General features: G+C 51.7%; 1 protein-coding gene across 3 annotated transcripts in view; it reads left to right on the top strand.

Annotated features, from left to right (window-relative positions):
* Positions 1 to 16,241, top strand: part of ATP2B2 (ATPase plasma membrane Ca2+ transporting 2) — a 164,966-nt gene that overhangs the window by 78,846 nt on the left and 69,879 nt on the right. For all 3 annotated transcript variants that reach the window (XM_034658772.1, XM_034658771.1, XM_034658770.1), the window contains exon 3: positions 12,098 to 12,295. In XM_034658772.1, the coding sequence (XP_034514663.1) occupies positions 12,098 to 12,295 (198 nt within the window). The remainder of the gene's footprint in view (positions 1 to 12,097; positions 12,296 to 16,241) is intronic.

Here is a 16,241-nt window from a genome sequence, read left to right as displayed (position 1 = left end):
TCCTGACCCGGGAGGCTGCAGGCAGCCGCTGTGCAGAGCGCCCCCTCCTGGAGGGATAGAGAAGCTCCTCTCATCATGAGCTCTCATATGTCTATGTTCAACTGTCAAGACCCTGTCAAAGAAAAAGAGAAAAATGGCTTTTCTGGCCTCCATTTTTCCAAGGGGATGAGCTAAAAGCTTCTCAAAGGTCACCTTAGGACAGTCTGAACCACATCTCTTAAATGAGATTGACACAGAGAGAGAATATGAAATGGCCACCATTTTGGGGTGTGCAATAAAGCTTGATTCTTTGAAGCTCAACATTCCTTTGAGTAAAATAAGCATCCCCTCCCTTGGTGAAAAGGGCCTGCGCTGGGACTCAGGAGTCCGGTGCAGTGCTGCAGCTGAATCACCCTGTATCTGGGCCAGGGCACTTCCCTGTCTCTGGGCCTCCTCAAATGGGAGGGCGAGACTGGCTGGCCACAGACTTGTCCTGCTGCAACAGCAGGAGAAGCCAGGGGAGGGGACTGGGGGAGCCTTAGGGATAGGGTTGCCAGATTTAACAAAGAAAACTACAGGACGTCCAGTTACATTTGAATTTCAGATAAACAAAAAATAATTAATGCTTTTATTAGTAGCGTGTCCCCAAAATTATACGAGATAGAACTTATCCTAAAAAAAAAATTGCTGTTTATCTGAAATTCACATTTAACTGGGGATCCTGTATTTTACTGGCAACCCCACTCAAGGTTCATAGCTTCAACGTGAGCCCCTGGCCACCCACCTCCCAACCAGATCCCCACCACCCATTCCCACACCCTCCCCCCATCCCCACTGCCCTGCCCAGATAGAGACTCTGGAGCCGTAGCTGAGAGGTGTTACAGGTGTAATAATTCCTATAGTGGAGAAGAGGGGTGGAAACATGGCCTGATGGGGAAAAGACAGCTGGTGAATTTAAATCAGTGAAGTTCGTGTCCACATGCGTGTCAAGCTGGTTAGAGGGACAGTGTCTGGGGTGCCCTTCCGTGTCACGTCCACGTGTGCACACAAATGAGTGGACATTGCATCGTGTGTTCTGGAGAAAGTGGTCAGTGCTGTGGCCGTGCATGTTCACAGCTGCTGTCAAATGCTGCCTCCACAGTTGTGGCTGCATGTCTGGCCTGTGTGTGGCCAGATGCCGGCTCTGTGTGTGAGCCCATGGACTGGTAAGCACTGCCTGCACATCACCACCCACAATCATTAGAGACCCTGTATCTGGAGAAGACCCCGCCTGGGGCCATGACATATCAGAGAGACGCCCCTCACCCTGCACCTGTCCGTCAGGAACCCATGCCCGCCATGCACACTGGAGACTAGCCATCAGATCCATTCGAAGCTCACAGCGCCTGCCCAGACAGAAACAGATGCAGACCATGGGCTGCCTGCGGCACGGGCTGTGGTTCTGCGGAGGGGTTGGTGAGCCCGGGCTTGTCAAGAGGCTCTTACAGATGGCATGTGGCTGCTCATGTGTTCAGGGGCCCCTGGACAGCTTCAGCACCCACATCCCCACGCCAGGGCCCCAGAGAGGCAGGAGAGGGAGGGAAGTTTCCGAAAGGTCTACTATACCAGGCACCTCCTCTAGGGGGTGCTGGAATCAGAATCTAGAAGACAGTGGTAACAAAGGATGGGTCTCAGTCGGCCTTGGACCTCAGGTCCAAAACCTGGCACAGGAGGGATATCCAGTAAGTGTTTAGTGAATGACCTGGGTGACAAACGCTTTCAGGGAAGGACAAGAAGGATAGATTGCTCTTGCTGGGTAAATCAAGGAAGGCTTTCAAGAGGTAGTAGTAAACTTTCATCTGGGTCTCAGAAGACTGAATAGCTCAACAGAGGGGAGGGGTGGGCCCCCTGGGCTAGGAGTCAGATGAGCCAAGACACAGACAAACACCAGCAAATGCCAGACGTGTCTCAGAGCTTGGCAACAGCGTGGGGTAAACACAGCAGGACTGAGAGTGCGGCAGGAGGAGTCCTTTGGGACAAGCTCAGGGAGGCCGCCATGAGCACAGGAGTTGGTCGCAGTCGTGAATGGGGAGCCATGGAAGGTTGTATAGCAGGGCAGGGCGACCTTGAGCATGAGCTCCTGGTCTCATGTCTTATTCTGGTCTCCTTTCTCTCCTCACCTTGTTTCTAGTTTCTCTCCAAGCTCCTTCAGCCACCAGCAGGGAACAGAGGGTCTGACTATGGCCTCCATGAACCCCTCGGCTTCAAGTCTGGGTCTCAGCCTCTCAAGCCACAGCGCGAATTCCTTCCTCTGCCGCCTCAAGGCAGGCTGTGAGCCTGACATGCGTGTGTAGCTTTCAGGGAGAGAGACCAGCCCTGAGGGAGCTGGCACCCCCTGCTGAAGGAAGGGAAAGATAGGCAAGGCGGGTCCAGGCTCTGTCCCCCACCTGCTGTGTGACATGGACAAGCCACTGCCCTCTCAGAGCCTCGACGGAGACCCCCACATGCCAGCGCTGTTGGTGAGGCTCAAGCGTGGTGCGTGCCTAAAGCCCCCAGCTTGTTACGCCCTCTCCTCCCTCTCCCCCTCTTTAGCCTGTCCCCGGAGGAGGGCTGTCACCACGCCCATGCCCAGGACCGCTCCCGAGTAGCTTTGCATTTCTCTCGTGTTCCCAGGTGATGCCAAAGCTGCTGGTCTGGGGACCAGCTCTACCCAGCTCTCCCAAGGCCCGGGCCACGCCACGCCCATTTCAGTCAGAATCGCTAGGTTTGGGGCCCAGACGTTAATATGTTTTTAACACTCCCTGGTGACGCCGACGTACCACCAGATTGGGAGCTAGTGGCTTGCAGCGACAGTGGCAGGTACTGCTTATCAAGCCTTTACCCCGAGCCAGGTGCCCGTGCAACCAAGCACATTCGTTGGGTTCCCTCCCCGCGGTGACTGGGTGAGGTGGGTGCTGTCCTCACTCCCAAGTGGCATACCAGGAACTTGCAACTAAGGCCCAGAGAGGGGAGGTCACCTGCCCAAGGTCACAGAGCTGGGACTAGTCTTAAGCAAGGCTCAAAGTTAGATCTTTCCTACCATTTCACCATTCTGTCTTGAACATTGTGAATTCCCCAACATCCCAGCAGGGATGCCTTTGTAAGCGACCCACTCTCCCTGGCCTCTGACAGGGTGGGAGCATGTGGACTCCCCCTCCTACGTGAAGCCCCGGGCCACTCACCTGCACACGGACACACAGCCGCACCCTTGAGTGTGCACGCACCTGCACGGGCAGCCTCTCTCAGCTACTAAGTCACACACCTGCTTTCTGGGTGCATCCCCTAGTTTGCAACCTTTCTGTTTTTTTCAAATGCACGTAAGGGCCATGAAGCCATCTTTGGCCCTCCTCGGGAAGCCCTCACAGTTTGTTTCATCTGAAATTTCCTAAGCACCCCAGAGCTGACAGGATCAGGCTGGTGTGAGCCAATGACTTATGTTGGCTTATTCAGGTAAGGTCCCTGTGGGGCATTTGTTCTGAACAGACAGCCCACCCCTAACTAGATCAGGCTGGAGCAGGGCAAGTGTGACCCCTAGGCTCTGTGGCAAGGGGCCTGACTCAGTTGCCTTCCCAGCAGAAGGACTCTGTGCGTCAGTGTACATACCTGTGTAATGGGTGATCACAATAGAGGACGAACTTCACAGTTCACAAAGCATTGTCGGAGTCTTGGTTCTGTTTGATCCTCAAGCGAAACAACCTGAGGGCCCCCCAGAGAGGGTGACTAAGTAAAGATGCGTCCAAACCAAGTCTCGGGACGTAGGCAGGGGTGTGGCGTGGCTGCAGTGGTAGGTCCAATCTCACACAGTAGCAATGCTGACAGAAACTTCCAGGAAGCACATTCCAGGCCCAGAGGAACAGTAGTAGTGGTAGTGTGGTAGTTAGTGGTAGCATGGTAGGTAGTGGGAGCATGGTAGGTAGTACTAGTGTGGTAGTTGGTGTTAGTGTGGTAGTTAGTGGTAGCGTGGTAGTTAGTGGTAGCGTGGTAGTTAGCAGTAGTGTGGTAGTTAGTGGTAGTTACTAGTAGTGTGGTAATGTGGTAGTTGATGAGCGTGGTAGTTAGTGATAGCGTGGTAGTTCGTGGTAGTGGTAGCGTTGTAGTTCATGGTAGTGGTAGCGTGGTAGTTAGTGGTAGTTAGTGGTAGCGTGGTAGTTAGTGGTAGTTAGTGGTTGTGTGGTAGTGGTAATGTGGTAGTTGATGGTAGCGTGGTAGTTAGTGATAGCGTGGTAGTTCGTGGTAGTGGTAGCGTTGTAGTTCATGGTAGTGGTAGCGTGGTAGTTAGTGGTAGTTAGTGGTAGCGTGGTAGTTAGTGGTAGTGGTAGTTGGTGGTAGTGTGGTAGTTGGTGGTAGCGTGGTAATTGGTGGTAGCATGGTAATTAGTGATAGCATGGTAGTTAGTGGTAGCGTGGCAGTTAGTGGTATCATGGTAGTTAGTGGTAGTTAGTGGTAGTGTGGTAGTTAGTGGTAACAACTGCATCTATGATTTATGAGGGCCAGTAAGTGCCAAGCACCAGCATCTGGGGGAGCAGTTTGTTTTTGCACCAGTACCGAACAGCAGATGGAAAGTAACTTTTTACTTGAAATCATGTGCTCAGACAGCAGGCAGGCAGGTTCACTCAGCCAGACAATGCTCCCCTCCCCCAAATATCAGCCAAACGCAGTGGGCAGGGTCCATTACGGCTCCTAGCCTAGCCGGGGTTGAAAACATTCTCTAATGCTCCTTTGCTGGGAACAGGGATGCTCAGCTTTGTGGGGGGTCTCAGAGCAGGGAAGAAGAGGTCAGAGGTCATCTGGATGGCTCGGAGCGCTCACCCTGAGCCCCTCCCAATGTCCAGAGGCCCCTACTCTTGACAGAGCCCAGCCTGTTGGCATAGGGTGCCTTGTTTCAAAGCCCCACACACAGGAAGAGCAGAGCCCTGCTCCCAGTTACCAGGCCCAAAAGTCAGTCATATTATATGCCCCGTTCCCTCATCTTGCTCCTTCATTCTGACCTCTCACTCAGTCCCTGCACCTGTACCTACCTCAACGCCCCCTTTTTTATCCTGATGAACTATTCATGTCCTACATCCAAAGCAGCATATAAAAGTCTGTCTCATACAAAAAGATTTTAAGTGACTGAAGTGAGGAAATGCAGACAAAGGGAAGAAAGGAGGACTAAGATGATGATTTACAGGCATGACACATGCCCCTGAGTCCTCCATGCAACTCCAAGAGGCGAACTGCAGATTCACTGCTGAGCTACCAGGCAGGCCAGGGGAAGAGGGCAACAAGATGAGTGCCAAGATCTGAAGTCTTCATTAGATAACCCGCACACCCTCACCCCGAGGCCTGCACGATGATGACCCCATGTGGCACCAAACAGATGTGTCCTTTTCCATGGAGACCATCTGCCTCCTCTCTTGAGGGGCACACTGGGGATGCTCCAGCCACATCAGCCTTTTCCAAGCCCTTTGGGGTTTCTTCTGCCTTTGTCAACCCCTCTTCCCCCATCCAAACCCTTTCACCTGATAACCCCCACTCCTTCTTCTGAGCTCAGCCAATTACACTTCCTCCAGGAAAACCTTCCTGGCACAGTGGTCTTCTCACGGCAGTATCCCCAACATGCAGCGCAACGTTTGACTTAGAGTAGGTGCTCAATAAGTACTTGTTGATTGACTAAATAAGCAAGTGGATGATTGGATGCACACTATCTAATAGGTTCCTATCTACTTTCTTTATCTCGAGAGGGGTTGAATAGGGGAGGGGGGACTTAGGCCTCTTTAGGTAGGAGGATCCCGAGTCCCTGGGGGCCTGGCATCTAGGGAAAAGGACACCATGGAGGGTTGGCCAGCCTCTTGAAGTGCTCTCCCTTCCCTCCCTCCCTAGATATCCATCTACTTCAGCCCACCTGTGAGAAAGTGCTGCCTTCTAAGGAAACCAGGACCCCTCTCTGTGCTCTCTCTTCCTGGTCCCCAGGTCTGCAGTCTGCGTCCAGACAATGCCAAGGCTTCCTCTACCCGTGAAAGAACTTCAGCTGGTGCTCACTGTCCCCCTGAGCTTTCCTTAACAGAGCCAACATGTCCCCAGAGCCAACATGAGGCCGGTGTTGGGGTCAGAGAGCTCTTGGTCACAAGTTCCAGCTCCCTGGCGTCCATGTACAGATCCTCACTGAGCCACACGTTGGGATTTTTATGTGGAATCACTTGAGTTTTTAATGTTTGCAACAAATTATCATTCTGTTAACACTGTGCAGGTGTGCAACTGACCAAACAAGGCCTCTCTGATGGCCTGAGGCTGCTATTTGCGGCACTCGGGGCTGGGTCCAAGAGAGCTAAGAAGAGAAAGGCATTCCAAGCAGAGGAATGAGGACTGCAGGGGCAAGGGCTCAGAGGCTGGGGGAAAAAACAGTTGTGTCCAGGACAACTGGATACAGAGGAAGTTTGGGGCAAAGAGTCTTCAAATAGCCAATGATAGCAAGTTGCCATTACAACAAATAATTCCGTACAACCAAAGACTCCCATGCTTGGCACTTAGCTTTCTCCTGTTACATGACTAATAGCACACACAAATTCCGATTCTGATAGAAGAATTTGCACAAATGCAGGAGGTTTTTTACCATGAAGGCACAACCATTATGCCTATACAATTTACAGAGAACTTTTGCACACGTTCCTCTGTGTATGGCTTACCACCGTCTAGGGGTTATTTTGCTCCCATTTTACTGATGAGGAGGCAGAGTCTCCTAGGGATGAAATAACTGGCCCAGTTCATCCACAAACCTGACTCCTCACTCAGTGCTCTGTTGTCTGCCCCTTGTGCAAAAAGAGATTCACATTGGAAATCCACAACCCCACAAGGCTTCTGATATCAATTCCTCAGCACTGTGTTTCTGAATTTTCAAGGCCTTGCTGGATTTGTCCAATGATATTGGACACAGAATATTAATTTTTAATATGCTAAATTGTGAGATGCTCTGTAATCTAAATTGAATCTCCAACACCATTCACTCTCACATCACCTTCTGTTGTCTCTGCTCCCCAAAATAGGCATGTTAATTTTCAGCCAGAAGATAAGGAGACTACACGATTCCACTCCTCGGAGGGGTGTGATAGGTGGATTGGACAGTGGGATATCCCACCTGTAGGTCTTCAAAACCAGTATCTTTGGATACAAGGTATCAGAGCCACCAGCCTTCAGTCAGGCCAATCCTTCGTGTCACATGTGGGGAAACTGAGGCCTAAAGAGAATAAGTGGCTCATCTGCACTCATATGGCCCTTCCGCTGTTCCTGCGCTCACCTTGACCATCTCCCCCCATCTTACTGAAGTCCCACCTGTCCAAAGTCTTCCTCCTCTGGGAGGTCATGATTACCACCCACACCATCTGATACTGGATGATAACGCAGTGTCCTCACCTGGTTCCAGACACAGCACTGGGCACCTCCACGAGCCATCCTGCAGAAGTCTCACCCAGCCCTGTGAAGTAGGCCCTGCTGCTCCTTGCAATTTACAGATGGGAAAACTGAGGCACTGAGAGCCAGGATTTGGACCCGTGACATCTGCATTCAAACCCCACCTGAGTTCTTGGGGCTTGGTAGCCCCATCTCCAGCTCAGCCCACCTTCCCCTGAGAGGACGAGGGTGAACAAGACATCACAGCCACCATCTGTCACCTCAGTCACCCCATGTGAACCTCAACACCCAAGGTTCCCATCTTGGGTTTATACACGGGGGTGTTTGTTAATGGAGAAACTGCCTAGCACTTTCTAAGTGAGACTGGCCCTACAGAACACACAAATATTTTTATTCTGTGAGCCCTTATTTCTGAAAAACAGAGGGGATCTCAGAGCCTGTGGGGAGCAGGGCAGAGTATGGCTGCTGGGGAGGGGGAAGCCCAGGGAACAGGAGGAAGAGACAGAGAGGCTGTTCTGCTCTGGCCCCTCCACACTCCTGTCTGTTCTCCAACCCACAGCCTAAGGGCCTTACACCAGCAACCCCAGGACTGAATCTAGCTCACAGCTATGTTGTATTTGGCCCTGGACTATTTCTAATGGGGAGATTTGACATCAAATTCCAGGTGTCCAGCTTCTCCTGGAAGACTGACAGATCTCCACACTGGGTCCACATTCTCCCATAGAGCCTAAGAAATAGCTGCCCCCTTTAGAGGGGCTGAGATTCTTCGCTTTGTCCCAGTTGCCAGTACTCCCTGTTGCCTCCCACCCACCCACTTCACTCACTCACAAAAGCTGCTCAGTCCTACAGCTATGCAGATTTGCAACCCCTGCCCTGTGCTCTGTCCCAGGACCCAGGGTCTCAATGCCAGGCCTGTGAACCCCCGGGTGACAGAGCCCCTGAACCGTGGCCAAACTGCCAGAACTGGAGAACACCCACATTTTCAACTGGTCACCCTATAGACTCCAGAACATTTGAATCACAGACCCTCAGAAGACTCACCTCGTTCTGAATCAATCAGGATGGCCCCAGGAGATGGGCTGGCTCCAGCCTCACCGAGCTTCTTCTAAGTAAAGCCCTTGTTTATACCAAACCTATGAAGAGCCCCCAGATATGAACAGATCATAGCAGGACCACTTCAGGACCTGCAGACCTTAGAACCCCTGGGATCCTCAGAGCCCACTCATCCTATTGAACTCCCCTATTATTAAGATGGGGAAACTGAGGCTCGGAGAAAGGAACCAACTAGTCAAAGCCCAGCAAACTGCCATCACAGGTCAGTGTTGACTGGTCATAGACCCTTTCTTCGGAGGCCCACCACTCTCCCTAGTTCCCCTTTCTTCCCTTTATCTAAACCTACTCCCAGGAAAAAGCCCAAAAGTTCATGACACCATGGTGTCCAGAACTGATGATGGCTTCCCTCTCCCAGGGAATCTAAAGGAATTGGAGCTTTTATTTAAAGGAACGAAGCCCAAGTGAAATAATTTCAAATGTAGACTATGGGTAGAATTGGACAAAGGAAGAAAGACAAAGAACCTTACTGCAGTTCCTAGAATCACACTATATCATGCCTGCTTGTTCTTTGCGTGGATACTCAAGATGGCTACCCCAGCATGGGAGGGTAGAAGCAACATTGCCATGTGCTTCGGACAGAACCGACTTGAGTTCTCAGGGCCCTGAAGATGCTCCAACACAGCAGTTTGGTCTCATGACAGCCTCAGTTTTCCCATCTATAAAATGGGCATAACCTAGCTCTGGGATCCCTCATTCTTACTGCACAGGCAGGACATTGGATCTTCAGAGCTTACCTGTACTGCTACGCTGGTGTGGGGTCTCCCCTGCAACAAGCCACCTGTAGGCTTTCCCACAGGGTCTCAGCCAGGCTGGCTCTTGGAGGCTCCCAATGGAGGTCTCACTGTCAGCATCAGAGGAAGCTCAGTGCCTAGAATTAGGGGACATGCCTACCTCCCTGTACCCCTGAGCATAGGCTGTTGGACCCCCAGGACCACTGAACTCTTACATCCATGAGCTTCCAAGCTGTTCCCTTCACATCACTCTCCCCAGCATGCAGCACCCAGCACCAGGCTGGGCCCACAGTGGAGGCCTGAGAAACACAGGTTGAATGAATGAATGAATGAATGAGCTAACGAATGACTGATAGAAACCTAGAACCATATGATATTAAACCACTTGACCCTCGGGGTGCCTGGGTGACTCAATTGGTTATGCATCTGCCTTCAGCTCAGATCATGATCCCAGCATCCTGGGATTGAGCCCCAGCATCAGGCTCCCTGCTCAGCAGGGTGTCTGCTTCTTTCTCTGCCCCTCCCCCTGCTCATACGCGCGCCCTCTCTCACTCTATCTAATAAATAAACAAAAGTAAAATAAAATAAACCACTAGACTCTCATAACAGTAGCAGCAGAATGTTCCAGGACTCTGACCCCAGCATGCTAGTGGTACTGTTCTGGGGATCCCCCCAGATTCCCCCTTCTCTGGAATAGACTAAGGCTAGAAGTCTGATGGCGGTGTGCCTCCCCCATCCCCACCCCTCCATGTCCACCCTCCAGCTATCCTCATTAAGCCACAGGTGAGCTGGGGTTAGGTTGGCTTCAGGGACAGGACTGACACTGCCCACCTGCAGGGGGCCCATTTGTGCTGCCTTCCTCATGATGACACCCCATGCCAGGCTCAGAACACTTGGGCATGTCACCTGCGTTCAGTGGGTAAACAGATTCAAAGGTGGTTGGTGGCCTCAGTGCCAGGACCCAAGGGACAGGAAGCAGAACAGTCTTCCCCCAAGGCACCACGGTCCAGGTGGGACACAGATCCAGTGACCAGGTCAGCCCTGCTGCTGAAGGCCACCTAGGGGTAAAGGCAGGGAGCGGCTGTCTGCTTGGGGTGGAGGGGAGTGCTCGTCAGCAAAGGCAGCCTAGAAGATGGAAGGAATGCCTCTCCGTGGCTCTCTGAACAGCATGAGCAAGGCAGGAAGTGTGCCAGGACACCTGTTGTGGAAAAAGTAAAGGTGGCACAAGTGACTTGGGGCTACACAAGGTAACATCAAAGGAAGGAGAGAAACAAGGAGAAGGGCTGGCCTCCGAAGTAGACAGTGAGGCTGGCCTCTCTCTGTCACACCCCCGAATCCCACCATGACAGGTTGATCTTTCAGGCTTCTCTTCTAAGGCACAAAGGCACCTAGGGTGATTTGCCAAGGTTTTGGTCGTTCACACCTTGGCGCCAATGAGTGTGGGAGAGGACTTACAGACAGGCAAACCAAGCGGAGGGCAGGGGAAGGCCACACCTGACCAAATGTGTGCAGGAGGAACACACAAGCCACACCAGCAGAGGACTGGCCTGGTTTGGCCGGGGGCGGGCCAAGTAATGGAAATGCGGCTACTGGGGCTCAGATCAAGAGGCCGGAGCACCAGGCTGGGAAACATGGACTTTTATTCTGGAGGTGGTTCGGGAGCCTCCAAATTCACTGAGCAGGGAGTGAGGATCAGATGGGTGAGTCAGGGAGAATTATCTGGAAGTGAAGAAATGATAGGTTGGAAGCAGACCGCTGTGTCTTGGCCCTGCATGATGAGGACTGCACTCCACCCCCCGGGTCCGTAAGATGGGCCAGGAGCGCTAGCCTCGACTGGGCATCTGCCGCCCCCCAGGCATCACTGGAACGAGTCGCATGTGTCCACTGGGAGGCCAGCTCCTCTGGGAGGGCGCTCTGCCCATTTCTCTCCCTGTCCTGTCCCAGTGTCTGAAACAGTGTTGGGTGCGTAGTAGGTGCTCCACTAACACCGACCCCATGGATAATCTCCTGAGATGCTCATGACCACTCGGGGGCTAGCTGCAGTCACCATCCCCATCGCAGAGGAGGACACCGAGGCTCAGAGAGCTGGAGGCACAGGCTGGGGTTCGAACGCAGGCAGAGGTTTCCGAGTCTGTGCTCCACGGGAAGGACAGGAGGAAACGCAGAGCAGGAGCAAGGATGTGATGCAAGGTGGGCCTGGTGGTGGGTATTTGCTTCCTGTGGCTGCCTAACAAATGACCACAGACTGGGTGCTTTGAGCAAGAGCACTTTATTCTCGCATAGTTCTGGAGACGAAAAGTCTGGAAATCAGATGTCAGCGGGACCGTGCTGCCTCCAAAGGCTCTAGAGGACATTCCTTTCCTTGCTTCCTTGGGCTTCTTCGTGGGTCTGGCATTGCTTGGCTCGTGGCTGCCTCCTGCCATCTCTGCCTCCGTCTTCACACAGCCTGTGCCCTCTGGGTCTGGATCTGTTCCCTCTGTCTCTTAAAAAGACGCTTGTCATTAGTTTAGGGCCCACTTGGATAATCCAGGGCAATCTCATCCCAAGATCCTTAACTTAATTATGTCAGCAAAGACCATTTTCCTAAAGAAGGTCACATTCAGTTTCCAGGGATTAGGATGTGAACGGATCACGTGGGGGGGTTACTATTCACCCCACCGCATGGTGTCTCTGGCATTTCACAACAGCCCACTGTGGGCCAGAAGTGAGTGTTGGGCGCCAGGCTCCTGGCTGGTGCCTGCAAGTTTCCTGCTGTGTGCTCCCCCTTCTCTGTGCTTCACCATGGGGCCGGCCCCATTCAGGACAGTTCCCAGGAAACTGAGCGTCTCTCCCAGGCCTCCCAGGCCAACCTTTCTGCACTGTGTCCACAGGTTTGCCGGGCACCGCTCCAGATCTGGAAAAGAGAAAGCAGATTTTTGGGCAAAACTTTATACCTCCAAAGAAGCCAAAAACCTTCCTGCAGCTGGTGTGGGAGGCACTACAAGATGTGACGCTGATCATTCTGGAAATCGCAGCCATCATCTCCCTGGGGCTGTCCTTTTACCACCCACCTGGCGAGAGCAATGAAGGTAAGACCCCCACTCCCCACCCTGCCACAAGCAGCCTGGCCAAGACTCAGGGCACCCGGGGGAGGGAACCGAGCCCCGGGGTGCAGGGCCTCACCCACAGCCCCTGGCCCCCAGTTTTCCCATGTGTGAGACGCAAGGATTGCACCAACAGTGGGAATAACCACAGTGAGCATTTCTTGAGCACTTACAGGACGTCGAATTCTGGGCTGGGATGTCATCATCCTAAAACCCCATGAGGGAAGGGCCACCACTATGCCCATTTTAGAGATGAGGAAAACAAGGTACAGAGAAATGTGTTAACTTGGTCAAGGTCACTGAGTGGGTGCTGGATCTGTTATCACCATGGGTGTGGCTGCCCCAGGCTTCCTCCTCCCAGGCTGCCCTTGGATCACATCCTCTGCACATTGCATGGGAAGGACTCAGCATCCACACTGCTCGTCCTCTTTCACGTCCCATCCCAGGGTTGGTTCAGTATCATGCACACGCTTATGGGGCTCATGCCGAGTATGTTTTCCCGTGTGAGGACTCCCAGTCTTGAGAGGGCCTCCCAAAATGTGTCCCTGCATTCAGAATGGGGGCACTGCTCTGTGGACCGAGGAGGCACTGTCCCATTCATCCAGAGAGGGTTCTGGAGAAGACCCACTCTTCTCAAAGTCAGAACTTAGGACCCCTAATAGAAAACCTCAACTTTCCCTCATCCCTTCATTCCATAAAGCAAGCACCCCCTAAGGACTGTGGCTTTATCAACTCAATGACTCTTTCCTTTATGATGGCAAAGTCTTTCAAACATATGGCACACAATAGAGAGGTAGAGAGAGAAAGAGAGAGAGATAGACACACACACACACATACTGTGAGATCAACGGGATCACATGAGATATATTGTTTTGTTAGATTTCTATAATCTGATTTTTCATTAGTAGGATATTATAAACACTTGTTTTTAATTATGATACAGCATTTTCCTAATGAATGCACTGCATAAAGAGATAATCCTACAATGTTCATTACTTCAAGCAAGAAAATAAAAAGTGAATTGCTTATAAGAAATAACCATCATGGGCCCCATTCCCCACATGAGGAGGTGGTCTCTGAAATTTCTTGAACATCTGTCCCCTCACCTTCTTCCAAGCCTGAATTGCCTAGGAAATGAGATAAACAGGTCTATTAGGCCAACTACCTCAATTTCACAAGTAATATTACTAAGTTGCTTTTTATCCTGCATGACCTCTTTCCAGAGAGGGTTTAAAGACACAAGAAGGACACGTCTCACAAGACGAAGTCAAATAGGAAATCAGACAGGAAAGGAATGGAAGCAAATAAACCAACTATATTTGCTACTATGATTGATATTTAAATTTGACTTTGAGCTTCCTGGTAGCCAGAGCAGAAAGGGACTTTGGATGATGCACATAGCTCAAGCTATCCACAAGGAGGGAAAATGGTTCTTTAGGAAGATAGCATGTCCCCTGACAGTGAATTCTGAGATGAACTTTCACTTAGGACATTATAAGAGCTGCGTATTGGGAAGCAGTCTTTGCAGGAATTTCATAGAAAATGTAGAAGAAGATTGTACATAGCTATTTGAAAAAGCCTTGAACTAAGCTAAGGGAGCAACACATAAGCATAATTATAACAATAATTCTTCTTACAATTTTTATAGCCACCGCTAGTTGGGAGCATTTACAGTAGAGATTCATTTTTTTTTTTTTAAAGATTTTATTTATTTATTCGACAGAGATAGAGACAGCGAGAGAGGGAACACAAGCGGAGGAGTGGGAGAGGAAGAAGCAGGCTCATAGCGGAGGAGCCTGATGTCGGGCTCGATCCCAGAACGCTGGGATCACGCCCTGAGCCGAAGGCAGGCGCTTAACCGCTGTGCCACCCAGGCGCCCCTACAGTAGAGATTCATTTGATCTTCCCAACAACCCTGTGGGTAGGAGTTGAGGCCCTGAGAAGTAAACGACTTGCCTAGGTCACACTCTAGGAAGCAGCAGAACCATGACTCAGACCCAGACGTTCTGGCTTCCAAGCCCATGCTCCTGTTCCTCGGCTGCATTTCCTCAGGAATGGATGGGACTGAGTCAATGCCACCCGGATAAGTAGCTTCCTGTGACCCAGTTTAGTGTGAGATTAGAAGTCAGAGGGCAGATGGTGGAGGGGGTGCAGTGGGAGCACAGATCGAGCTCCTAGTGTGTGCCAGGAGGAGCCTCCCCACAGACAGGCCTCCAAACAGATGGCTGCAACCTCTTCCATCCTAGAGAGGCGGAAACCAAGGCTCAGAACAGGGAAGGACTTGCCCAAGGTCATACAGCTTATTAGGCAGTAGGGCTGGATTTTAAACCCCAGTCTTCTGGTGCCTTCCACTTTCGCTCCCTGCCTCCAGCTGAGATGCTAGCTCAGGCCAGGATCTGGGTAGATGAGGGCAGCTGCACATATTCCAGCCCCATAGAGTGAAGTTCCTGCACTCTGTGGCTGTATGTACTCCCCAGTGCCCAGGCCCCAGCCTGAGCTCTGAGTTCTGGACCTTCCATGTTGCCAGGACCATCCCCCTGCCAAGTCAGACTCGGGCTTCATCAGTCATATCCAGAATGATGCTAGTGATGGACTTACAGGCTGTAGAAACTTGCAGCACCCACAGCCCTTTCCTGTTTGCTTTCTTGGCTCAGAGACCTCAGGATACTTGTCAGAGGTCACACAGCATGTTCGTGGCAGAGCTGGGATTAGCATGCTCAGTGCTCCCAACTCCCCGCCCATGATAGCTCCCCTGGTGTCAGAGTGCCAAGCCGAGTGACAGGCGTCTAGTAGGTGCTTAGAAAATGTTTGTGTCTCTTCCAGTTTTGAGAACCCTTCTTTGATGCCAGGCCTCAGTCACCATCTAGAAAGTAGCTTCCCCATTTTACTGATGGACAGGTAGAGATAGGCCGAGAGAGGCCGAGCAAGTTCCCTGAGGTCAGAGAGACAAAAGCCAAACCCTACAAATCCCCAGGTCCAGAGAGAGCAGCTGCAGGCTCCCCAGACTCTGTAGCCACAATCTTCTGAACCTGTCCTTGCCCCAGTCTGAAGGGCCCCCCAGAGGAAGCTTCAGCAGGGCCTGCTCAGAGCCCCCTTCCTTCCCCTTCCTTATCTCCTCTCCCCAACTGCACCAGGAGCAGAGGAGTTGTTCCCAGGGTCCAGCAGCTCCTGGGAGCTCAAGACCTCAGCCGGCAATCCACACCCCACTTTCTGGCCATCCCAAGGCACTGTGTGACCATCAGACAGTTCTCAGAGGGAAGTAAAAACTAATGGGGGGTGCCTGGGTGGCGCAGTCATTAAGCATCTGCCTTTGGCTCAGGGCGTGATCCCGGCGTTATGGGATCGAGCCTCACATCAGGCTTCTGCGCTAGGAGCCTGCTTCTTCCTCTCCCTCTCTCGCTGGCTGTCTCTCTCTGTCAAATAAATAAATAAAATCTAAAAAAAAAAACAAAAACTATGGGCTTTTGCTGGCAGAGTGCCCTCAAGGACCCAAAGGGCTCCTCGGTATTGAATAGGCAAAGGCAACAGGCAAGGTTGGGAGTCAAGGGAACAGAGTGAACTCTGCTCAACCACCAGATCCTTGGCTTCCAGAAGCCAGTCCAAGGAGAGTAGTTCATGAAAATTGAGAGAAGACCCACATTTATCATGTATCCAATATATGCCAGGCTCTTAATAGGCTCTGGCTCCCAAAGTCATCCCATGTTACAACTGTCCAAACTGAGACTCAGAAAGGCCAAGTCACTTACCCCAGGTCACACAAAAGAGCCTGGATTTGAAGTCAGGTCTTTACAATTCCAGAACCCAAAGGCTTACCTTGGTCCTGGGCTATCTCTAAGTGTCCTAAATGCTCCAGTAGCTGCTGCAATCTCTAATGGGGGGGCCCATCAATGAAGCACGCAATAGTCTTCACATTTACAAAGCATGTAGCAAG

This window comes from Ailuropoda melanoleuca, chromosome 4, assembly GCF_002007445.2.
Source record: "Ailuropoda melanoleuca isolate Jingjing chromosome 4, ASM200744v2, whole genome shotgun sequence".
In the NCBI taxonomy this organism is placed as follows: domain Eukaryota; kingdom Metazoa; phylum Chordata; class Mammalia; order Carnivora; family Ursidae; genus Ailuropoda; species Ailuropoda melanoleuca.
This window is presented reverse-complemented; position numbering and strand designations above follow the sequence as displayed.